The following is an 18,249-nucleotide window of genomic DNA, read 5'->3' as shown; positions in this document are numbered from 1 at the left end:
TACACAAAATAACGTTGTTTTTTAGCAATGAAATAGGTGCTCTTTAAAGCTGCAATCCTTGAAACACAAAATTGCAGGTTACTTGCAAAGTTTTTTCTTTACGTCAGTTGTACTCATACTTATAAATAATTATTATTAGCTTAGTAAGGAGATCGTTTTGTACACTGATTTTTTTCTCAAAAAACGATTTTTAATCATATTTTATAGGAAAGACACATGACCTATTGAAAGTCCCGCCCTCTCTTCTACGCAGCGTCTGAAGTTTGCATATTATATAGTATTTCTCTCTCCAAGAACCACTCGCATGCATTTTTGTTTATGATAAGATTATAAAGGAGCGCGTGACGCGCTGTTCTAATGCTGGTGAATGATCTCAGCTTCAGAGTGAATATTTGATCTCTGCTTTAATACAGTTTTCAGACATTTCTAATCGTGATTGTTTATATGCATTTAAAACCCGCATTTTGAGGAGCTGAATGATATATCTTGTTGGGATGACGCGTAGGAATTTCCCTTTATTATAGCTCAATGAGCATGTGACGCGATATTCTTTTATGCTGCTGAATGATCTCCGTTTCAACGCAGTAAGTAACGAACTTACCTGATATCTGCTTCAGTCCAGTTTGCTGACATTTCTCGTCGTGAATGTTGTAAATCCCTTATTTTAAGAAGTTGAACCAACTTCATGTTGCCATGACACGCACGTCCTCACTACGGCACGTGCGTCATTGTTTATGCGTCTGATTTATAATTTCCTGATAACTGCGTCAATATAGTTTGCAACATTTCTCGTGGTGAATGTTTATATGCATGTTATCTCTCGTTTTAAGAAGCTGAACCATAACTTTTGTTGTGTTGATGCGCGCGTCCTCACTACGACACGCCCATTACGGCATTCTTTCGGCTTCTTCTTCACACAGAGGGTTATCCGTGTATCTGACTAGGTCCTCTTTCCGGCAACAATCCCAGAAGATTAACGGGACAAGTTTGTGTTCACACAGACGCTTGTCTGGCAATTTTACGGGTATTTTCTGGGACCAAAGGTCTGTGTGAATGGGGTTATGTTGTTTCATAAGTTGTTCTGGGTGGTTGCTAGGCCATCGCATGGTGTTCGCCTACTGATCTAAGCCCATCCTCAAGTCTCTATAACCCCATTCACACAGACCTTTGGTCCCAGAAAATACCCGTAAAATTGCCAGACAAGCGTCTGTGTGAACACAAACCCGTTCCGTTAATCTTCTGGGATCGTTGCCGGAAAGAGGACCTAGTCAGATACACGGATAACCCTCTGTGTGAACAAGATGCCGAATGGGCGTGTCGTAGTGAGGATGCGCGCGTCATCACAACAAAAGTTATGGTTCAGCTCTTTAAAACAAGAGATAACATGCATATAAACATTCACCACGAGAAATGTTGCAAACTATATTGATGCAGTTATCAGGAAATGATAAATGAGACGCATAAATGAGTCACACGCTCCTTTATAATCTTATCATAAACAAAAATGCACGCGAGTGGTTCTTGGAGAGAGAAATAATATATAATATGCAAACTTCAGACGCTGCGTAGAAGAGAGGGCGGGACTTGCAATAGTCTTTCCGGGACCATCAGATGCCGCGTAATCATGGCAGTGTGAATGAATAAAAAATATAAGGATCCCGGAAAAATCCCGGATGCCTTTCCCGTGTATTTTAAGGAATGTCTGTGTGAAAATGGCTTATGATATTCTGTACATATGATGCAGGTTCCTCCATTAGTCGTCTTCTTAGCCCATTTTGTGTTGTTTGGTACAGGCCTTAGCAAAGCATCATAAGCACAAATAGTTCAGACTCTAAGTTCTGATTGGATGAGCCACTTTTGAAGCAGTACAGTATATTAGCCCATACAAGCACTCTTATGACTTCTATATTAGCACCATGTTGCTTGGCAACCATACACAGCCTGCAATTAGGCTAATTATGGTAATTGACCATATTAGCAGAAGAATTGTTTATGCTGATTATTATCATTAACTATGTCATGTACATTGGTGCCTTGCATTTCTATAGCTTCCGTTATATAAGAGCATAAACATTGCTATAAAAAAGCTCATAATGATTTAAGAAAGAGCGACGGATAAAATGTCATTCCTCAGCGGTGCAATAATGCCAAAGGCTGGACTGTCAACTTCATAACAGTGCACGACAGTACCAGATTTCTGTATGGTGTTACAGTGTTTGAGAGGATGCTGAATTTTTTGCTTCGCCATGTATTACAGCACATCACTGACAGACAGTGTGTAAAAGCTGACAAAGCTGTTTCTTGAGCCCGCTTGACTCCATCTCTCTATAGTATCTCTCTACAATATCTATCTATAGTATCTATCTGAGACAAATTAACAATATTTTACATAGCTTTGTCAGCTAAGACAAATACAAAAAGTTCACGGTTCATTGTTTGCATTTTTTCTCAGTGCTGGCAAATTTTCGAGGAACGGTTCAGCATGGACTTCCCCTGGAGATCGGTGACACCGTGCAGATTTTGGAGAAATGTGAAGGTAGCCTTTTAGTTATGTTTGTTAAACCTGAGCGCTGTTATTTTAACATCTGTACATGGATCCTAATTTATCGTATACTACAGTAGCTCCCCAATTGAAAGTATGTGTTTTTAAGATGAGACCACACAGTACAGTCTTCTATAGCAGTGGTTCCCAACCTTTTTCTTGTGATACCCCCCAAAATCTGAGCCACCCATCCTTCTACATCTATCTTTCCATTTGATTTTGCTGTTAAGTTGAAAAGCACATTGAGATGGAACGAGCAAAATTGAAATAATTATTTTAAACAAAAGAATATTATAACGTATTATTAATAATTAATTATTATTAAAGGATTAGTATTAGTAAATCCTGATAATTTACTCACCACCATGTCATCCAAAATGTTGATGTCGTTCTTTGTTCGGTCGAGGGGGAATTGTGTTTTTTGGGGAAGACATTCCAGGATTTTCTCGTTTTGATGGACTTTAATGGACCCCAACACTTAATGCAGTTTTAATGCAGTTTAAAATTGCAGTTTCAAAGGACTCTAAACGATTTCAAACGAGGCATAAGGGTCTCATCTAGCCAAACAATTGTCGTTTTTGACAAGGAAAATAAAGAATATGCACTTTGGAACCACAACTTCTCGTCTTTCTCCGGCTGTGTGATGAGCCAGCGCGACCTCACGTAATTGTGTAATGATGTGGAAAGGTCACGTGTTGAAACGCACATTTTCGGACCATTTTAAACAATAAACTGACACAAAGACATTAATTGGTATCATTCAACATACAACAACGTCAGAACGGTCCTCTTTCTCCACACTTGTAAACACTGGGGCGTAGTTTCGCATACGTCATCTGTGACCTCTTGATGTGATGACGTATTGCATGGACTAATCCTTAAAAAATATTATTAACTTATCTTACCATATGATTTAAAAAAAACTTTTAAAAATTTAAAAAAAAATTTTGTGAAATATTTTATGCATCTTTATTAGCCCTCAAAGCATATCGGATCCCGTGCCCCCCTCAGGGGGGCCCGGACCCCAGGTTGGGAACCACTGTTCAATAATCTATCCCTGAAATGATTCAAGTAACACTACATATACAGCATGTCTAGAACTGAATATATTATAAAACCATGTTGATCTTTGTATCACATACAGTGTGTTGCAAAAATGTAAAGGTTGAAATGTAAAGGTGAAACTTATTTTAAATGTCATTGTGTCACTTTAAAGGATGGTTTAGAGGTTTCATCACGAAGAATCCGAATGTAAAGGTACGCATAATGCTGACAATGCTTTAAGCTTGATGTTACTGTAACCATGTGCAAAAAATCAGCTTGTCTTGTATTATTACTATACAGTTTTTTTTAATCTCTCTGCTTTGAATGCACATTTATATGCAGATGCTGCATGTTTGTTTACTTACGTGTATTTTATATCCAATAATGGGGTTTTCATACATATCATTTCTCCTCAGGGAATATTTCCAAGCTCCTACATTCACTTGAAGAATGCCCACGTCAAGAATAAAGGGTAAAAGCCTTAATCTGTCCTAAAAGTGTAGTTCTTTATAGCAGCTTTAATGAAAAACAGAAACAAATTGACAGTAATTGCAAAAACAGACCAGCTGATTAAAAATAATTGCATAAAATGTAAATAAGCTGTTGTGTAAATATAGCTAGCGTTGTTTCTGTAAATAAAAGATCTAAACCTCATCTGCCAATATCATTTTTACAATTTTTGTCTTATTAACTTAGTTAATAACTACAGCATGTTCCTAACTATTCCTGGGATCGAGCCCATGATTGCTTACTATCTAACTTAGCGATCATGGATTCGATCTCAGAAATCTCACATTTGGCCTGTCATGGAAGAAGATGCGGAGCACCAGGTTACGACTGGGTCACTGCAGTATATGTGTTGGATGAAGTGCACTTCATGACTAAAATGACAAGCCTGTCCCATTAAAGTGACAGAGTCCTTTAATGTCCCATGTGCACCTGTCTTTTTAAATCAATGTTATTTCTTGGAGTCACATAAGGTCACACCTTTCCATCCTGGGCTGGTTCAGATAACTGAAACAATATGCAAATGTATATTTGTGTGTATTTTCCTGCAGGCAGTTCGAGACCGTCATCCCCACGGAAGACTCGGTCATTACAGAGATAACTATGACCTTGAGAGACTGGGGCACTATGTGGAAGCAGCTGTATATGGTGAATATACCAAGACTAGAGTCTAAAAGTTTGTTAATTTGATTAAAAATAAGAAATATCTTATCCATTCTCTCTCTCTCTCTCTCTCTCTCTCTCTCTCTCTCTCTCTCTCTCTCTCTCAGAGAAATGATGGCGACCTCTTTCATAGACTGTGGCATGTGATGAATGAGATATTGGAGTTGCGACAACAAGTTCTAGTGGGTCACCTCACTCATGACCGGTTGAGCGATATCAAACAGCACATCACAGCACGGCTGGACTGGGGCAATGAGTGAGTGTTAGATCAACCAAAACAATGGAGTAGATAATTTTTGCTTTCAAATAACCAATAAACACTAGCACACAGTGTTATATATTTTGTTCACTTGTGTACGTATGTTATCCCATATGTTTTCAGCGATGTTTGAATCCAGAGAAATACTCCGTTTTAACCAGTTTAACGTTCCTCCTTATTGCATCGCCTGTTAATGCCATTATTATCATCAGTTTCCATTTTTACTGCTGTAGAAATCATACATTAGGTGTTTTTGGTTTCATGCAAACCAAATATTTCTGTCAAGCCATTTTGTTGACTTAGGGGCAGTTCACATTTCGCGTCTAAATCTGTGCAGAAAACGCAAACGTCTGTTGTTTTTTGTCACATGACCTGCAGTGCGCTTGCAGCATTCTAGAAAGTCAAAATGTTTTTAACTCAATGGGATGCAGACGCGCCTGGAGTATGAGCTTCCAGTATGAGCGTCCATACTGTGCGCCTACATTTGACATAACGTAACTTGAGCATGCAAAAGACGCGAAATGTGAATCGCCCCTTAATCTAGAAGTGTAATCCTGTTTTTACGCAAACACGAGGGTCCGCGTACAGCGCGTGTGATGCAAATTTCATCATCAGAATAGTATGCGCGTGTGCTCTACATGCCCTGTTGAATTTTTGTAACTGCCCGTATTTTGTATGCATACTAGGTCGCACATACTAGGGGATGGGACGGTATGAAATTTCATATTATGATTATAGTGACCAAAGTTATCACGGTTATCAATATTATCATGGTTTTATTCAAATGAGATGGAAATATACAATGATACACACTGAAACCATTTACAAAAAAGTTTTATTTTTGAAATTCACAATTTAATATTTCATGTCCCTGAAATTATTTCTGTGGAAAAAAATAAATCTGTCTAACAAGTTTACTGTGAATGAATACAATACATTATCTCTTAAATGCTGCCTTGTGCAAAAAACTATGTTGCATATGCGCACCTGCGTCAAACTGATTTTGGCTGGACAGGATTTACCACAAGTTTTCAAAATCACGGTAATCAAACACGGTTGTAATGATAATTTAATTTTAAACGATAATACTAATCGTCAGAACATTTTATCGTTGTTAACCGTGAATCCGGTAATCGTCCAATCCCTAGAGCGTACTGGGGAATGTATTATGTAGACGAGGAGATGCATTGCATTTTGTCGCAATGCGCATGTGTCGAACGTCTGCGTACATGTACGAGTCAATAAAACGATGCTTTGCAAGGGTGTGCGTTCGATTGTGCGTGTATGATCACGTACACGTTAAAAACTATACACTGGGCTTTAAGTAATTGCATAAGAGTTATAAAGCTTTATTTTATTACGTTCTCTAAAAACATGATTTGTGAGTTTTGACAGATTGATTTTTATCAACAGTACAGTACAACTTAGGGATGCCCCGAAAGGAAAATTCTTGTCCGAATAAAACGAAAATCTCAGCCGAAGGCCAAATACCGAACAATCGAATTTTCATTTACGTTCGACCACATAATTGAGTCTCGGCTAAACAGATATTAATTCAATCTTTTTCGCGCAAAATGCAAATAACCTATTCATTACTGCCTTAAGAAACTTCACAAAGATGACAAAGGAAAGGTGCTCAACAAAGCGGTCTAACAAAAAGCTTATTGTTAATAAACGTTTTATTTTTTTGTCAACTATAAGCGTGTTTGTCATTGTAGAACTTTACTGGTTTTAGGAAGTTTTTATTACATACTGCTGATGCTCTTTGTCGTACTATGACATGAGATGAAATCTCATGTTCTCCGTGCTCGCCATTGTGTCTTTCTCATACGCTGCATGGTGCTCAGAATGTCTTGATTTTAAATTATAGATAAAAATTTTAGTGCTGTATATTTTCACGTCTTTCTCTGACATTTTAAAATGCTTTCACCAACATGTTTGCTGCATTTGCGCATCTTTTCTCCGCGCTGGGGACTATTTGATTGCATCATCAAAGACCTCATTATTCGGTAAAACTTATTCTACCTTTTCACTTGTTTGGCCGAACACCGAAAAAAATTTTTTTTTTTGCTATTTTCGGACTAATAATTTCGGTTGCCGAACATTCGGTGCATCCCTAGTACAACTTTCATTATTCCACACTCTTTTACAGCAATTTCATGCTACACTACCGTGTTGTTTTGTGACCTGTCTCAGTAAATATTACATATTGTGCCTTTAACCATATGACTTTGTGTATTTTTTCTGTATTTGATATTACAGAACACTGAAATTGTAGTGCTCGAGTCGCATGGGCTTCTTTTATAGTGCTTGATTTGCCCGGTCACTGTATGCTTTTGTTGTAGCACCTTGAACATTGCAGCTCTGCAAAGGGCTATCAATAAACTATATCACCACCGTGCTCTTGAACTAGGCACATCCACTCACAATTCTCAAGGGGATTGTCTTTATTACAGTATATGAGTGTCTTCATCATGGGCATTCTTTATGAAAAGGAGAGTAAGCTACTTGTTTTTCACCCGCTTTAATAAAGTATATTAAAGTAGAAGGAACACAAATCTGGCTGATGGGGCTATGGGGGTAAGCAATACAAACTAAACTGAACTTAATAACAAATTAGTTGGTAAAATCAACAGTTCCGATACCCCCAGAGTTTATTTAGCTTAATTTGTCTTTGCCACAAAGCAGAATAATGTGTGCTATTTCCCTAATAATTGCAAATGTATTGTGCAACATTTAAAAACAGTGGGTGGAATACGGTGGCACAGACGACGATGATAAACCGCTGTGCAAGTGCTGGCCAATCTGTCAGCCGTGTGCTCTAATGCTTATACGCTGTTTATCTCTGAAAACTAACTCGCAGATGGTAGTAATGAGTGGGACGTGTTACGTATGTTTTTTTCTTTGTCTCGCAGTCGTTTTTGGAAGACATTCCTCTCGCATTTGATTCATGTTTTGTGTCTGATTGTTATTTGTGATCTAATTGGGTCAGATATTGTGAAAATTGTGTGACAGGCAGCTGGGTTTGGACCTGGTCCCCAGACGGGAGTTCAGTATGGTGGAGCCCGATGAGATCAGCATCACGGAGCTGTATCGGCTGATGGGTAGTCATACATTCATATTCACGTACACTCGTATTCCCATTACCCATGAGTCACTTCACCTCCCTCCTTTGCCGCCTGCATTCTTTGCTGTGTTGCTATGGCAACTGCAGCCCGACCTGACGCCACGGCTCTCTTGCGTAGCCTGAAAACGTCGTCCTCTGTTTTAACAAAGACAGACACGCGCACACACACACACATACCTCCAGTCGCCTGTACGCTGGGAAATGATAGTAATTAAGGACAAGAGACAAATGCTAAATGGCGCATTAACAGGCTGTTTGCAAACTGCAAAGACACTTAGTGCATGCAGCTCCCTGCCCTCCTAATTTGGCATACATGCGGTGTCATTGGCACAATTGGTTGATATCTCTCAAAGCCACAACAGTGCATGTGTAGTCAATGTTGCACAGATCTTTGAACATAGTGAGACGCCTGTAGTGTATCCATCACAGTATGCTCTTTCTCGCTCGCTCTTCTCTCGCAATTCCCAATACTGCAGACGTCCAAGCCCTGACCACACATACGTGTGCCAGCTCTCATAGGTGGGCAGAGGTGTGAGGGTAGGGGATAAAAGATGAATGTAAGAAAGAAGAGTTCGGTAGGTGTAAATGTGTGAGAGCGGACTAGAAAGAAATTGAGCGCAAAAGAGGCCGGTAGGAGGTATGTGTTATGTGTAATATAACAATAGCGGCAAGGTTGTAAATACAGTATAATAATTCCTACCGCCTCCAGTCTAGCACATGTTAGCTAATTCATCCAGGACAGGTCATTATAACACTTTAAACCAACTAATCTTCATCTATGTTTGATGACTGGTTAACGTTTTATTTAACAAACAAATTCGCAACAATGTTGAGTGTTACGCAATACACCACAGAAATGTAAATGTTTTTTTAATCTTTGGGTAATGTCAGTTTTTGGTATAAATGTTGTTTTTTAGTTGTCATTTAAAGTTAATATTTAATTAGTGCTGGGCAAAAATTAATCGGGATTAATCGCATACAAAATAAAAGTGAATTTGCCTAATATATGTGTGTACTGTGTGTAATTATTATGTATATTTAAACACACACACATACATGTATACATTTCAGAAAATGTTTATTTATATATTTATTTTTATTGTTAATATATAATATAGAATATATCACTTTTATTTTGTATGCGATTTAATCTTTGCCCAGCACTATATTTAATAGTAATTATTAATAATAATAATTTTGTTTTGTGTTTTTTAATAGATGGAGAGGCGCCATCGTCGACGCGACATTCCACCACAGGCCAGTATGCACCACCTGTTTCTGCAGGTGAAGAGCATGATGACCTCAAACCTGGGGGAGGAGCTGGAGGTCTTCTTTTTTGTCTATGACAGCAGAGAAATCCAACCAATCAGGTGCCATTTCTCAATTTAATTAAGCTATTAGTTTGCATGATCTAATATACAGTAGTAATAATTCAACCAAAAATGAAAGGTGTGCTGTCGTTTAGTCACCTTCATGATGTTCCAGATTTATTTATTTTTTGCCGGTGGGTGCTCGGCACAACGTCACGCAATGCTTGGGTTGCTTTGCAATCGCTTTGGAAAAAGAGGAAAGTTGTGCGGTCCATTTCTTTGCTGATTTAGATGCGAAATATGAATGGCCTGTTAATCAACTTATTCATTAAAGCATTGTAGATATTACAACCCGTGACAGGCTCCCGAATTTCAAAACGTTTTTGATTAGAATTAATAAAGCATATCTAGCGTTTTCCGTGTGTGCTTTTTGGGGTGCATCAAGGGCGTGTCCTTGGTTCCTTTGGGGTTTTTTTTCTTTTAGCTTTGAGTGGCGGCTTTGAGCGTGTGGTGATACATAATTAAGAGCTGTTTTCCTAGTAGGATCAATTTCCTTGATTGAATAAATCTTTTTCTTGAAACTTTGAGGTCTGTTTTGAATTTTTATGTGAATGACACAGTCAAGAAGGTGTTAATTTTTATAATGACAACAGTGTTTTTATATTCTGCTGTTTTAGCATTTACAAAGTAGCAGACAGTAAAAGTTTTTAGTTGTGTGGTGCATAGAATAAATGATTAATGTTCTGATTACTAAAACGTGCTCTGCCATATTCGTGGGTGCTCGACCCCTGGAGCCCACAGGATCGTCGCCCTTTGACAGAACTTTCATTATTGGGTGAAATATTGCTTAGATAAAAGAGTGGTGTGGCATAGTCGTTTAAGAGCCCAGACTTAACACGTGAGTGACGTGTGTGAAGACGCATTCTTCCTGATAGTTCATTGACAATGTGCTAAAGTACATCTTCCACCAAATTCTACAAAAACTGTAAACTGACAGAAAAACCTGTAGGTTTGGTCAGGCTAAGAATCCATGAATTATAAATCAATACATTCCCTACAGCTGTATGAAATATGTCTCTGAGCTGTATCGGTCATTAATGCGTATACTGTATTAATGCGTATACTATTACGTCAATTTTGCCACCGCAGGGAACTAATATCCACAATTCAGTTCTGGTATAACGTCAATACGGCGCCTTTGGAGTTTTAGAGGCATCAGCCAGAGGGCTGCTTTAGTTTATCCATGATTATACTACAACCTTGACGTGCTTGCTGAATTTTTTATTGGTTACTGTCTGTTTTTCCCTCTCCGTCTCCCTTGTCGTTGATGTTAGGGGGTGTGCTGTTCAGGCACCCCTTCTCGTTGTGAATTATTCAGAGCGAGTGAAGCCCCAGGGCACTTAGGGAAAGTGATGGAGAAAGACTAGGAGAAACCTACCGTAGTCTAGGAGGGCCTCAGTGGGCATCTATTTAATTACCGAGCACAGTCGTCAGAGGAAACCCACTAACACATACTGTATAGGCCTGAAGACACACACTAGCACTAGTTCTACTGTATTTCAACATGCTTTAATACACCTGTGATAAAATTTTCTAACTCTGTTTTCTTTCTATCTCAATTTAGTGAAAGGTTCTTTGTGCGCCTCAATAAGCAGGGTCTACCCAAGTCCCCAGACAAGACAGACAGGCAGTGTACACTCTTTGTTGTAAGTATGCAGTTTTTGGGGTGCACCAAGGACGTGTCCTTGGTCCCTTTGTTTTTTTTTCTTTAAGCTTTGTGTGGGGGCTTTGAGCGTGTGTTGATAAGTAGTTAAGAGCTGATTTCCTAGTAGGATCGATTTCTTTGACTGAATGAATCTTTTTCTTGAAAATGTGTGGTCTGTTTTGAATTTTTATGTGTTTTAGCCTTTAAAAAGTAGCAGACTGTAAAAGTGTTTAGTTGTGTGGTGCGTAGAATCAATGACATGTTGTGCTCAATAAAACGTTTGTCTTTTTTCAAGGATTTGGGAAGTAGCGATCTTCGCAAAGATGTGTATGTTGTAGCTCATATTTTTAGAATAGGTAAGAGCTGTTGGATGCATACCACTGTTGTTGTCGTGTGACCTGTCATAACGCTTAAACGGGTGTCCTCACATGACTGCCAAATACAGTAAATTAAGTTCGTTTTTAGTATTTAAAACTAAAACTGACATCACGTGCCATTTAGTCAACAGTTGTGGCCGTATTATAAGGCAAAATGACAGGCCACCTTAAATCAAATGACACCAAGATGGCGTCTTCGTCTGTAAACATCACCTGTGTGTCTGTATAGCGACATGTCGTCATTGCGTGCATGGCCTACGTCGATGCAGAACTGTGATGTTGCGGTGTAGATGTTCATTTGCATGTATGTTATTCATGTCACTGTGGCCTGGGAAGTGTTTGTCGGTCGGTATGTCTTTGTGTTTCAACGATCTTTGCCGACGTGTCAATCATTCTGCCGTAAGAGCTACATATAACTGGTAAGAGATTCTGGGTAATAAAATAAACAGTTAATAATATTAATATGTATTCAACTTTACCAAGCTTAAGACAGTGCTATGTGTTCTTTGGGGCAGAATATGAAAAAGTCGATGAGATTCTTTGTATATGTTTCTTAATTTTAATATATACCGTTTATTTAGCAGATGTGAGCCGTAAGTTTTGTGTTCGCAGGACGAATGGTCGCAGGCGAGAAGAAAAGCGTGAGTAACACGCAATACAAACGTCCATACGGTTGTGCTGTGATCAGCGTGGCCGACCTGTTGACAGCCGACTTCAAGGACGACCACTTGCTCAAGGTCTACTCGTGAGTATCGCCACCTAGCTTTCTGGAGGGCATTGTGACGTACAGTACTTTTGACGTAGTTTTCATAAATTGTGCTTTAAATGTGGCGTGTGATATTTGCAGGTGTAACACAGAGAGCGAGTGGTACCAAATCCACGACAGCATCATCAGGAAGGTCAGCTCGCGATACAGCCATATTGGCTCCAATACAGGTAAGGTGTTTTTTTTTCTTTTAATAAAAGAAATGTAATACTGGGTGAACTCCTGGGTCTGGGTGAAAAATTGGTTTGTCATGGCAACAGCGTTCATCTGAACAAAGTTCGGGCGATCCATTTAATTAAGGCACTCAAATTGTACCGAATCATACTGCAGATTTTTTATGCTCTTAAGATATAAATAGCAGACGTCTTTACAAAGAAATACTTTGGTCTCTCCTAGCAACAGTTCTGTGCAGGTCTCAGCAGTCTCCAGTCAAACATACACCAATGTGTATTCAACAGTGAGAGCAAACCGAGCTGTTCTTCAGATGCTTTTGTCTTTGTGACGTTTGTGTGACTCAGAGAGCAATTTGCTGCTTTTGACTCATGCCATGTGTAACCAAGAAAACATTTGCGCCCAGCTTATTGCTATGCAGTTAGCAACTTGCTATGCAGTTGCTAATGTGTTACTGTACTAAGGTGTTGTGGGTGATGAATCTGATCTCAGATCACAATCACTTTATAAATGAGTGATCAATTTGGCTGCAGTAATTTAATTACGGTAAATGAGTTTGTTTTTAACCGCCAACCATTAGCGGATATTTATCAGTCGCATCAGCTGACTATCACATCGTATCGATCATGTACAGCTAGAGCTAACTTTCACGTCACCGCTGTTGCTTAAAACATTTCGAACGGGCAATCTCAAGCGATTTCCTGCCACAATAGCTGATCGTTTGGATAAAAGGCGAAATTACTATCATTGATTTCATGCAGGTTTTAAAAACAAACGGATAAATAAAGAACCAACTGTGTGCTGGGGTTAAAGAATAATATGGGTCTTTGAGTGCATTGTGTTGTTGGTGCCATGTTTTGTGGAGGTGGTGCAGTAGTAGTTGCATAATCGTTGCTTCGCCGTGCACATCATCTGGTAAGTGGTTTCAAAATGAATGGACTTGGAGGTGATTTCACTCATGTGGGCTGCTTTCTCTGAATACATTATGTAACCATAATGAGTCCATCATGGCTTTCGGTGTTGTGTAGAATGTTTCTAGAGATTATAAACCCACTGAACCATAGCTGTGCCCCATGAGGGCCTCATATGTTAAAATAATGCACCCAGAAAGCACCTGTTATGTATGTTGCTGCTATGTTCTCTTTTTTTAAAAGTGCATTGTGTAGCTTCTTTTGACATAAATGCAATATGATAATCTAAAAAACTATATTATCAGTGGTAAATAAAGACCTTACATAATGAACTGTATTGTTTTTATTACCTTAGAATGAGACGTTTGATCTACATACACCACGGGTCCCCCTTTATTTGTGATCCCATAGAAGAACCAGTCAAAGGTTCTTAAATGAAGCATTTCTTTCCTTTTTATAGTCTAAAAAACCTTTTACCACTACAATTAACCTTTGTGAAACCATACAGAAACAAAGGGTTCTTCTATAGGGTCATCTAGCATCAATTTTTAAGTGTACAGTATGCAGCTGTTCTCAAACACTATTGTAGTTGTATTTAGGTCTGTCACAATGATTAAATAATTGTCTCATCGTGATTGTTTGACCTGATCGCAATAAAAATCAGATCACCGCAATGATTGCACGTCTCTTTAAAAAACACAAGGGGGAGCTGCAGCGCCTGTATAAACAAGACAGTATCTGACGGCCCTCCTTAACTGTCAGTGTAACGCGATACATTGCAAAGCCATTCAGTATAGTGGAAAAACTGCATTTGAAGAAATACTGCAAAACTTTGATAAGCAATTTCAAATTTAGGGAAGTGAAGGATGCCATTCTTAAGGATCTGTAAGGAATTGATTTTTTTGAGGCCGCTGTGGATATGTGGCCCTAGTACTAATATAACCTTAGTAGGATTGGCTACTATTTAAGGCCTGTTTTGGTATAGTCAGTTTATTTTGATAGCATTTTAATTTTTTGTTATTTTTCCTGCACTTTACTGTGTTTATTTCTTATGAAGAATTTTACGTTTTTGAGAGATCTAAGCATTAAATTATTACTTTTAAATATGTGTTATGTGTATTAAAGCAACACTATGTAGTTTCCATGTAAAAATGACTTACAGCTCCCCCATGTGGTTGAAAAGCGCAACAATGCCTGGTATCAGGGCAGGGACGGGGCTGTGTGCTCTACCCTCCACCGCCACTTTCAGAGTGTGCTTGTAGCAGCTAGGAGGCTGCTCAGGTTGCAACAACAGTACAATCTGACCCGTTAAAAGTTGTTCTATCACTGAAATAATTTTAGAGACATTATTTAAAGGTAAAAAAAACTACATAGTATTGCTTTAATATTTACTGCCAGGTAAACCTTGCAAAATATTTCATTTAAATAATCACAACAATGTGTGAAAATTATTTCATGAACAAACAAAAAATTTATGAGAATTAAATGTCGAATCAATAAAACAGACAATTAATCATCATAATCGTCACAATTTATTAGACAATTAACCGTCAGCCAAATTACATAATCATGACAGCCCTAGTTGTATTAGATGTCATTTCACTGGTTGACATGAATTTTCTTTCATTTCGTAGGCCTTAATGTTTCTCTCCAGCTCCTGCATGGAGATATGGAGCAGATTCGTAAGGATTATATGCGTCTGTTCACGAGGAACGTTTCTATAACCAAAAGACTTGGTTTCTCCGATATCATCGTTCCAGGTGAGATAATAGTTTTTTGTTGTCATGTTTTCGTAAATTTACAGTTTGTCTTTTCTCAGATTAAGATCCTTGCTCACTGATATCCAAAATTTTCGTCTGCGGTTTTTTACCGAATCCTAAAAAATGTGTCAAGCACAGAAACCTTGCACACTGGAGACTTCGTTAGCACTATTCCCTATGGATGGATGAATGACATTAGCAACAAATTATTGTTTGGCTAACTTGAGCACAATACTGTTATACTGTACACAATACTCCAAGCTGTCACATTCTGTCTTTATATTTCATTTCTTTGTATTTTGCACTTTATTTGTCATACAGTGTTTGTGCCGCAAGACGAAGTGAATTAACTTGTCAGACGCCATTCTGGATTTTGTCTTTTTTCTTATGGTAGCTCTGAATTGTCAAAACTTCCCTCAAAATGCTTGCTACAGATGCGAAAAATGCAGAATATTGAACTTGATTGAAATTTTATTTTAATGACAGACGAAAGTTATGAAGGCAGTGTGTAAATGTGATTTACACAACAAGTAGTTTTTATTTTTTATAGTGCGAAAATTTCGGACGAGAATTATGTGGATTATGAAAAGTTAGGCTACAGCTTTGTGACATAAGCTCACTTTATCATATTAGTAGCGGTCAGTGTTAGGGAAAGTTTCTTTTAAAAGTAATGCATTACAATATTAAGTTACTCCCCAAAAAAGTAACTAATTGCGTTACTTAGGTACTTTTCATGGAAAGTAATGCTTACGTTACTTTGAAGTTACTTTTGCGTTACTTTTTCTTACTTGGTTGAGGCTTGATCTCTTTCAGGCCTTTCAGGTGTTTTTTTATTATCTCAAAAATGTCAAGCTCTGGCCTGCCATCTCCGTTTCTGACTTAAACTGTTCCCGCTCAGGCGCACAGAGTGCGTAATTCTACGTTAATATGTTTAGGTTAATTCAGTACATTGTTTTATTTTTAAATTGAATTAATTAAATTGAAAAGTAAAGCCCATTACTTTTTTTTTAAAAGTAACTCAAATATTAATGTGTTCATTTATAAAGTAATGCGTTACTTTACTTGTTACTTCAGAAAAGTAATATTAGGGCGGTTTCTCGGACAGGGATTATCTTAAACCAGGACTAGGGTTAGTTTAATTAGTAAATATAACTAGTTTTAACAAACATGCCTTACTACAAACATTACTGGTGTGCATTCTGGGGCAAAACAAAGGGCACTGATGTAATTTACGATATGTCAGTGCAAGAGGTTTTTAGTTTGAACAGCTTTACATTTATTTTAGTCTAGGACTAGTCCAATCCCTGTCCGGAAAACCGCCCCTTTATTACTTAATGCGCGTTACTTGTAATGCGTTACCCCCAACACTGGTAACGGTGTAACTGTGTTCTAATTATATTAGATTCATTTTGCACAATTTCACTCGCAGTCTAATTGCAAAAAAGCAGTTTGAGTCATTAATGTGTTTTAGCCCTTTGTTTTACCAAACGTTTTATGGATTGCAAAATTCCCATGATGCATTGAGACAGGCACATTTTATTTGATATTTGTTTTCACACTCTCAGATGGTGATGGGTCACCTTGGCAACATGTGGCAACATGTGTTGACAAAGTAATTAGAAATGTTTTGTGGTGGTTCTGTTCAGACGTCTTAAAGGGTTTATAACAGTTTTAGCTAACACTCGTTCTGTGTTGTCAATGTGATAGAAAACATTTACATTGAGTGCAAGGATTGACAAATACATATCATTTTTGCTGCAGTGCAAAAGCACACTATAACGAGAAACAGCATTACATTTTTGGGAACATCTCCTATTCGCTTGATAGCAGTGTGAAACCCCCTGTGCAGGTAGAAAGTGACTGATATGATTTCTGAGATTCATTATCTTTCCCTTGCAGGTGAAATAAGGAATGACCTCTATGTGACCCTTGAGCGAGGGGAGTTTGAGAAAGGTGGGAAAAGTGTGGCACGTAATGTGGAGGTCACCGTTTATCTGCTAGGAGGTGATGGACAGATTCTTAAGGTGGGAACCCTCTTAATTCTCTCCAATATTGGCCAACTAATAGATGGTCCCGCCCAAATTTACCACATTTCATTATTTTAGCCAGTGTTGGGCTGGGCAGGATGGTCAAATAAACTGAGTTTTTTTTTATGTTTACAATTTAAAGTCAGGGTGCATGATTTTTGAAAAACACTTTGCAAAAGAAAGTCGGGCCGAGTACCAAAACACACTTGTAGCCAATAAGCAGTAAGAGGCGTGTCTACTAACCGACATTGTTGCCTGGTTTGCTTATGTGTGGGGTGGGTTTATCAAAAGAAGGTCCAGTTCCTATTAGGGTAGGGACGTGTTTGTTTAGGTGATTTTAAATATCAACATTGGCGTTCAGAGATCATGCACCCCACCTTTAATGTTTCAGATTACGTTTTATCAACCTCAAAATAACTTATTTATAGTTTTTATACACTATAGGGAACCATGAACCTCTCTCTCTCTCTCTCTCTCTCTCTCTCTCTCTCTCTCTCTCTCTCTCTCTCTCTCTCTCTCTCTCTCTCTCTCTCTCTCTCTCTCTCGCTCTATCAGGTTTGCTGTGGTTCTGGAGAGCCAGGTGAAGATGAGCACCGGTCTTTTGTCTTGTATCACAGTAACAGCCCTCGCTGGGCCGAACAGGTCAAACTTTCCATTCCTCTGGAGATGTTTCGCGGCACACATTTGCGCTTTGAGCTCAGGCACTGCTCTAGTAAGACTGCGCTCTGCTTCACTTCCACTTTTTTTCAAATATTGATTTTCGGTCTAGTTGTTATTCTGCATTAAACCTTTCTTTAATTGATTAATTTCATATAACTGCTGTTGCCTCTGTTTTACAGCAAAGGAGAAAGGAGAGAAGAAGCTGTTTGGCTTCTCCTTCGTCCCTCTGATGCAAGAGGATGGGAGACCACTACCTGATGGGACACATGAGCTCATTGTCCACAAGGTATCGTGTGTACAGTATCTATCCCTAATTTATGCATTTGGCAAATGGACTTACACTGCATTTACGCTATATGTTTTATTAGTATGTGTGATCCCTGGGAATCAAACAAATCGGCGTTTGCGCTGTTTACACAA

General features: G+C 38.5%; 1 protein-coding gene across 2 annotated transcripts in view; it reads left to right on the top strand.

Moving 5' to 3' along the window:
* The window catches only part of dock4a (dedicator of cytokinesis 4a), a 75,146-nt gene that overhangs the window by 19,846 nt on the left and 37,051 nt on the right, over positions 1-18,249 (top strand). Inside the window, exons 2-16 of one of the 2 annotated variants that reach the window (XM_073868757.1) lie at positions 2,453-2,536; positions 3,759-3,799; positions 4,003-4,058; positions 4,645-4,741; positions 4,864-5,012; positions 8,031-8,119; positions 9,365-9,512; positions 11,077-11,158; positions 11,453-11,513; positions 12,147-12,279; positions 12,382-12,470; positions 15,017-15,142; positions 17,042-17,166; positions 17,725-17,881; positions 18,009-18,115. In XM_073868757.1, coding sequence (XP_073724858.1) covers positions 2,453-2,536; positions 3,759-3,799; positions 4,003-4,058; positions 4,645-4,741; positions 4,864-5,012; positions 8,031-8,119; positions 9,365-9,512; positions 11,077-11,158; positions 11,453-11,513; positions 12,147-12,279; positions 12,382-12,470; positions 15,017-15,142; positions 17,042-17,166; positions 17,725-17,881; positions 18,009-18,115 — 1,544 coding nt within the window. Of the gene's footprint in view, positions 1-2,452; positions 2,537-3,758; positions 3,800-4,002; positions 4,059-4,644; positions 4,742-4,863; positions 5,013-8,030; positions 8,120-9,364; positions 9,513-11,076; positions 11,159-11,452; positions 11,514-12,146; positions 12,280-12,381; positions 12,471-15,016; positions 15,143-17,041; positions 17,167-17,724; positions 17,882-18,008; positions 18,116-18,249 lie in introns of those variants that run through there. The other variant, XM_055191738.2, reaches the window with a different exon arrangement.

The sequence above is a fragment of the Misgurnus anguillicaudatus genome, chromosome 6 (assembly GCF_027580225.2).
Source record: "Misgurnus anguillicaudatus chromosome 6, ASM2758022v2, whole genome shotgun sequence".
Classification (NCBI taxonomy): Eukaryota; Metazoa; Chordata; class Actinopteri; order Cypriniformes; family Cobitidae; genus Misgurnus; species Misgurnus anguillicaudatus.
This window is presented reverse-complemented; position numbering and strand designations above follow the sequence as displayed.